Genomic DNA, 7,500 nt, shown 5'->3' with positions numbered 1-7,500 from the left:
AGAATTTCCAAAAAATTACTAATAATATAATCATCTTAACCCATCTAATAAAGTTAACACACTACATAATACATGTTAGCAACCACCTACCAAGTTGAATCACTTTAGCAGATGTCGCCGATCTGAGGAGGTTAAAGAGAAACAGTTACTTCGTCTCAGTCACAAGGGCGCACGTGTCTTCTAGGTAGCTCTAACGAGCGAGAATATTTATGTCGCGGGTATACGGAGTACATAAACATATTAGGCCATAAACAATATCATCAATCTCTTACAGGACACCAACCACTGGTGTCCTGACACGTGAAGGTGATTTTACGTGTGACATCAGGCTAATGTATTACCTTTATTGCTGTTGGACTAGATTTATATGTATATGTATATATATATATATATATATATATATATATATATATATATATATATATATATATATATGAGAGAAATTCGCTAATAGCAGCGACATAAATCCGATAATAATTTTCATGACAGTTGCATGCAGGATTCAAACCCACTGCACTCGGCACTAGAGCGCTGTTACGGTAATCTACGGATGGCCGAGTGCAGTGGGTTCGAATCCTGCATGCAACTGTCATAAAAATTATCGAATATATATATATATATGCATGTATGTATGTATGTATATATGCGTGTGTGTGTGAGAGAGAGAAAACACTTATATCTACATACATACGTACAAAAAGGCCTTTTCCCCCTTATGAGGATTGTGGCAGAGTCCACACCCACCCTACTACACCCATCCCACACCCAACCAAAAGTCATACGTTATTTACCCCTCCGCATCTTAGCACCCCGTGGATGACCACCCTCTGTCCCCGACACACATCTACGGTCTCAGGCAATGCAGCGAGACACAGCCCGACATCCCGAGCTGATTTATCCGACTACTTCAATGTATGCCGACAGCCCTTCATCCACTCGAAAAAAATGCAGATTACACAAGAAGATCAATTTTCGGGCAGCGTCACTTCCTCGTAAAATTACAATCAATTTCCATTTACTCTCTATAGACATTCGTCTTGTATCCAGTGTTCCTTTCAACCCATCTATCCACTTTATTCTTGGCACGCCATCAGGTTTTGTTTTCCTCACGCCTTTTGTCGGTCTTTCCTCGTTTATTCCTGTCATAAGCCCAAAACCGTCTCAGCCCTCTTTAAAGCACCATAACCGAAAGTTCTCTTTCTGCTTACGATCTCTGCTTCATCTCTACATTTCTTACTCAGTTCATCCGCGTATGACCTACCCTACTTCTCAAAACCTTCATCTTAAACACATTTAGGCTGGGGATACAGAAGACGCTCACACTCGCCACAGACGCTCGTGTGAGCGCCTTCGCTTCTGAACAATGGAAAGCTATGGGAAGCCACATTTCCGCCACACACCGACGCGGCGATGTGGCGCCACAGAGTCGCTCGTCTGCTGCTGCTCTCAGCATTAGTCTCCTCTTTTCGGCATTCTTCAAATTCCTACCCTTTTCTGTATATTTTCTTTTTATAAATTTTATCCCTTTCATCTTTCTCCATACTATTTCTCTTATTCTTTTCGATACATTTTCTTTTCATAAATCTTATTCCTTCCATCTTTCTCCACACTCTTTTCCATACATTTTATTTTTATCAATCTCATTCCTTTCCTCTTTCTTCATACTCTTTCTCCTACTCTTTTCCACACATTTTATTTTTATCAATCTTATCCATTCCATCTTTCTCTGCTCCATACATTTTCTTTTTATTAAACTCCTTCCATCTTTCTCCTTTGGCAGTAGAGAACTTGGCCTACAAGCACAAGACTTGGGTCAACGACAAGCGTCATCGATGGTCCGGCTGGAACTACGGCACCTCTAGTCTTGCGGTCGACGGTGACGTAAACACGACGCTTCCCAGGTGTTCCATCATCGACAACTATTACGTCGACGAGCCTGTGTGGATGGTCGACATCGGTAGGAAGAAGTCTGTCAGAGGGGTCATCATCATCACGTGGCAAGGAGATGGTCAAGGTATACAAGAGTTGTTGTTTTTTTTCGTGTTTCTCTGTGCTCTAGTTCTTTTAACTGTCCGGAAATAGATTCAATTTGGAAGTAGGTAGAAACAACTTTGCCAACCGTGTAGTTAATGAATGGAATAAACTTCCTGCACAGGTAGTGTAATGTAGTTCAGTTTGAAACTTTAAGAATCATTTAGATAAACACCTAAGCAAGATGCTGTAATGATTATAATTTATTTTATATTATTTGTTTTTGTTTTATCATTTGTCTGTTTGATTTTCATTTATTATTAGTTATATGTCAATTCATTATTATTTACTATTTACCTGTTTGTTTATTATTTAACTATACCTATGTATTTATTTATGTATTTCATTTGTTATTTACATTATTATATATTTTTTCTATTATCATGATTTTTTTTTTCGCATCCGACCTAGATATGGACCAGGAGGTCTCCTGTCGGCATGCTCCGCCTTTGTATTCCTTTGTAATCCTTTATCATTTGTAGATTAAATCATTGATGGTTTGTTGTTGTTATGTGGTATTTTTATTCAACCGTCAATAATCAGTGCTTCTATATTTTGAGATTATTGTTCAGAAAAATTTAATCATAAAGCAACAGATAAGAGATTTAAGAAGGATAGCAGAATGAAGAGAGATTAAAAATTAAAAGTGATTAGCCTTCAGCATTCATATTTGAGTAACTAATCTTCAATCACAGAAAAACACTACGTGATTCTGGTCCGTAGGGGTGTTTTTAAAATACCTTAAAGTATTTATCACATAAAACTTACTCATTTTGATTTTTAAAGAGGACTCAAAATTAGTTGCTCTTGATTAACTACTTCGTAATTTTCTAGTCAACATGTTTCTATCTTGGATTAAGACCGATTTGACATTATGATAGACAAAAATACGAAGTTCTCATCACCGTATTTCATACACAATAAAAATTTTAATACATACTATTGCAGACAAGTCATTACATTAGCAACACCAAATCACCATTCAAACTGACATATGAAAGAAATACTTCCTTGAATTAGCCATATATGGAGTACATAGTACTGTCCACTCTTTAAGGAGAGAAAGTCACAAACATCAAGTAACCATTCTTGTGTTTTTCCCTCTCACGTACACGATTGTATGAGAATCTTGAACAGTAACCGATGATTCCCATTTGCCTTTTGGTTTTCCAAGATTATAGTATAAGAATCATTTCTGGTTTATGTTGCTAACCTAAACTAGAAGATAATTGCTAGGATTAGATAGACGTCATTTAGTCACAGGTATTGGTTTTGTGTATATTGTACTTGACTTTAGTTAAGTATTATTTAATCTCACTTATTTAATGATCATGCCCCGTTGCAGACTCATTATTTTTCATCATATAAAGGATCCTCTACAGTTTTCCACAGTAGTTATTTTTCTTCAATGTAAACAAAAATATCAAAACTTACACACACACACACACACACACACACACACACACACACACACACACACACACACACACACACACACACACACACACACACACACAGTTGACCGAGAATTAATTGTTATTCTTCTACTTTTGTCAGACAAGCAAACCCTGTATCGTGACTATGTATTTGGGCTCGACCGACTCTCCGTCTACGTGGAGAACGAGCCCCGGATAGAAGTGCTCAACTCACAAACGCATCGGAAATGCGCCTCTGTGGCCAGACTCAATAACGCCCTCTTCAAGTAAGGAAAATATTTCTTGTTTTTATCTGTTTATATTCTTATAAGAATTATTGTTACTATTACTTAAAAGGTTTGGTCAGAAGATGCAGTTGATACATCATCTGAACGAAGTGTATTGGTAACAGGTCATATATTGTGAGTGTACAAAAAAGCATCGAGATCTCCGAGCCCCATCTATCCTTTTGCAGCCACAGATGTGCGATTTGTCATAATATATCGCCTTAATATAATTCATTAGCAATTGAAAATGTTCTCAGGTCTTATGTCTAGCTGGATAAACGATTTTTTTGTTTTTCTCTTTTTTTTCAGATCTTTATCATGATACTCCTGGTTCATTGTATATTGCCTCTCTGAGGACTAGAACATCGATAATTTTGTTGAATTTGTATGTTAAAATTGATATCAAACAAATAACAGTATTGCTGTAAACATCTTTTAAACCAGCTTTTGGTATTACTGGTAATAGTTTGTAAGCATGTGTGCAATAAAAAAAATAATTTATGTTCTAAGAGTGACCGTTGATATGAATAGCCTATGGCTAAAGTTTGTCTGCATGATACATTTTCTATATATTATCTCTGCGTATGTCACACCACTAGGTAGCTATACTAATTGCGAACCAATTTTTCCCAGAAGCCTCTTCCTTCTTGATATACACCCTAGCCTTTGTATCTAATGATAATTAATCGATGATGACTCTTCGGAGATATAACCTCGTTCATCTTCACTTACAGAAAAATATTCAAATGTGCACAGGGCTAGAGACTTGCATTACGGTGGGAAAGGGCTTACCATTCAATGGGAGTTGTTTGCAATGCAATGTGAAGAACTAAACTTATAATAAAAGAGGTTTGGTACATAACATATAGTGAAAGTGATTAGCATATGATAAAAAGTTATTAGTTGATAGTGGGAGTGGCCTCTGTGTAAACTTTGATGGTACTTCAGGTGAGATCAATGACATTTGCATTACTGTAAAAACATCAATTTGTAGGTGAGTCCTGTATTCAAGATAGCATTTCCCTGTTTGGTGTCTGTGATCTTCAGAAAAGAATATCTCAGTCCTGAGTGAGGAATACAGCACTGATTCCAGGGAATATATCCCAAAAGACTTAGCATATGCCCTCAATTGATGATGATGATGATGATGAATTGTTAATGAGTGATGTGGCGTTAATCTCCCAGTCAGCAGTCTGAGTTGTTGACTAGTGATGACCAATGCCATAAATGATGAGTCCATTTCAGGGAGTCCTTGACCTTCTATGGTACCCTTCGTCTGCGAAGGGCATAGGACAGTTCGCTGTATAGAAGTATATTTGCCTAGATATCTACTCTAGTATACGCATTTGTATTTTTAGAATAATGAACTTAATATTTATGTTGGCCATGAAGACATGCAGGCCCTACATTGCCATTGTTAACCAGGCTACCTGCAATCAGTTAGACAAAATATATCTATCCCGAATAGGCTTTGTCAGTCACAAGAATGGTGACAATAAACGCAAGGAAATTCTCTTTCCTGTCCCTTTTAGCAGTGAGACTTTGTATCCAGTTTTCTGCAAAGGTCCAAGTTGCTCTAGAAACGTGTGACCTACATATAGATTTGTCTAATAGAGGCTTCAAGCTCGCGTGACTGAATGCCTGTTCATTTGAAGTTGTTTTTTCTTAGTATGTGGTTGACATCCCTTCTGGTGACATGCCAGCTGGGTCTTCAACACCTTCGGATCAATACTTGTTGAGTTGGCTCTGTCTACCATTCTTGATCTGTGATTCTCTCTTACTAGCGGATGTTCAAGATAATACGCAGAAATCTCATATGGAAGTGTTCCTAACATTTAATGCGTCAACAATAAGAAGTTCATATATCACTCCTACAGAGAAGTCAAGAAAGGAGTTTGGGTTTGTAAATACTGACCTTTGTGGACAGCAATCTCATGTGGAAGGGTTTCTGCCATCTAATGTGTCAACAGTAAAAAGTTCACATACCATTCCTATACAGTAATGAGGAAAGGCGTACGCGTTTGTATATACTAAGCTTTGTAGATAGTCTGGTGCCAATTACCTGGAGGACATTCACTTCAATACCCCAAGTAGTTGGCTGCCCTTCTTAATTCTGGTGGTGATATCTTTATCTAGCTGTCTATCTTCCGAGACCTTGATATCCAGCTACAAAAAGTTCTGTTCTGCTAGATAAGTGTCCAAGATAGCACAAATCTATTTCATTTTTAAATGTTCTTGCCATTTAAGGTGTCAACAAGGTCCACAAGGTCCCTCACTGTTTACATAGAATAGTGATGGAAAGAGTATAGTTTTGCAACTTTGAAGTTTGCAAACAGTCTGATACCTTTTGGCTGGAGAACTTTTATTCTGAGTCTTCCAAGTGGTTGAGTGACCTTCTATGTTCTGACTATGATTTCTTCAATCAGCGATCTATCTACGGAGATTGTGCTGCTCAGGTACTTGAAATTCTCCCTGCATTTCAATGGAGGTCCTTCGATGGTGACGTTCGGTTGGGACCGAATTGTGCTCGGCGTTGATTGGAATAGAATCCCCGCGTGTTCCTAAGTCTGAATGTCAATCCAAAGATAATTGAAGCTTCTGCTAATCGCTCAGTGATGTGTCCTTCCTTGTTTGGCATGAAATTACGGCCACGATCACCCACGAACAGAGGTTTAATGGTAAGTTTCTTCACTGTTTTAGTACGATCAGAGAGACGGTGGAGGTTAGAGATAGATTCAGCTGACTGATATTTGATGCACACACCCATTTCTTTTTTTTTTTTTTTTTTGTGGAGCAGGAGCTGGGAGAAGAACAAATTTAATAATACATGGTCGTGTACACAGCCCCTCTTCACTCCGTTGGAGACGTTGAGGGAATCGGTGTAGTTACCATTGGAGAGAAATTGTCTTGTCATTTTGCTGTGGAATAATCGCACTAGCATGACGAATTTGTATGGAAAGCCCAGTTTTATGAAGATAGTCTGCATAACTTCTCTGGTTATGATGTCAGATCTATGAGCAATGCTTCTAGGGTCCATCTGTTGTTCAATGCACCTTTCCTGGATTTGTCACGTGACATATACCATGCCTGTATTGCTGCCAAGTACTCAGAAATCATGCTGAGCTAAGGCAAATTGCTCTCAGACACCTGATCAACTTGTTTAGAATCATGTAGACCAGGACACTTACAAGAATGGAAAGTAAAGATCATTAGTATTTATCTAAATCTGATTTAACTCCTTTGGTCTTGTATAGTATCCCGACAGTGGCATCTTGCACATCTGTTAGCACAAATCTTTCCTCTCAGGGGGTCAAAAGAACGTGATGAAATGTTTTGAAAACTGTGTCACTTATATTTCTGCGGAAATGTCATCGTTTCCCGGGTCCTCACCGCAGTTCATCTGCTTTAACTCAGTTCTGTCCTTTTCCTCACCAGTGAAAAACCCTTGGTCTTCTTGTGTTGGTCTCTGGAGGAACTGTCGTAAAGCCGTTTGGTCGATAGTAGGTGGCTGGTGTTGAAGTTGGCTGAAGTGTTCTTCTCATCTGTCCATGATTCCCTTTTTGGGTGGTGGTGGTGGTGGTGGTGGTGGTGGTGGTGGTGGTGGTGGTGGTGGTGGTGGTGGTGGTGGTGGTGGTGGTGGTGGTGGTGGTGGTGGTGGTGGTGGTGGTGGTGGTGGTGGTGGTGGTGGTGGTGGTGGTGGTGGTGGTGTGTGGTGGTGGTGGTGGTGGTGGTGGTGGTGGTGGTGGTGGTGGTGGTGGTGGTGGTGG

General features: G+C 39.0%; 1 protein-coding gene across 2 annotated transcripts in view; it reads left to right on the top strand.

The window, feature by feature from the left end:
• Positions 1–7,500, top strand: part of LOC143024271 (lactadherin-like) — a 944,392-nt gene that overhangs the window by 929,393 nt on the left and 7,499 nt on the right. For both annotated transcript variants that reach the window (XM_076183060.1, XM_076183059.1), the window contains exons 9-10: positions 1,781–2,014; positions 3,589–3,733. In XM_076183060.1, coding sequence (XP_076039175.1) covers positions 1,781–2,014; positions 3,589–3,733 — 379 coding nt within the window. The remainder of the gene's footprint in view (positions 1–1,780; positions 2,015–3,588; positions 3,734–7,500) is intronic.

The sequence above is a fragment of the Oratosquilla oratoria genome, chromosome 4 (genome assembly GCF_046742065.1).
Source record: "Oratosquilla oratoria isolate Oo_2021 chromosome 4, ASM4674206v1, whole genome shotgun sequence".
NCBI lineage: Eukaryota > Metazoa > Arthropoda > Malacostraca > Stomatopoda > Squillidae > Oratosquilla > Oratosquilla oratoria.
The sequence above is the reverse complement of the archived record's forward strand: the minus strand, read 5'-3'. Positions and strand labels throughout refer to the sequence as shown.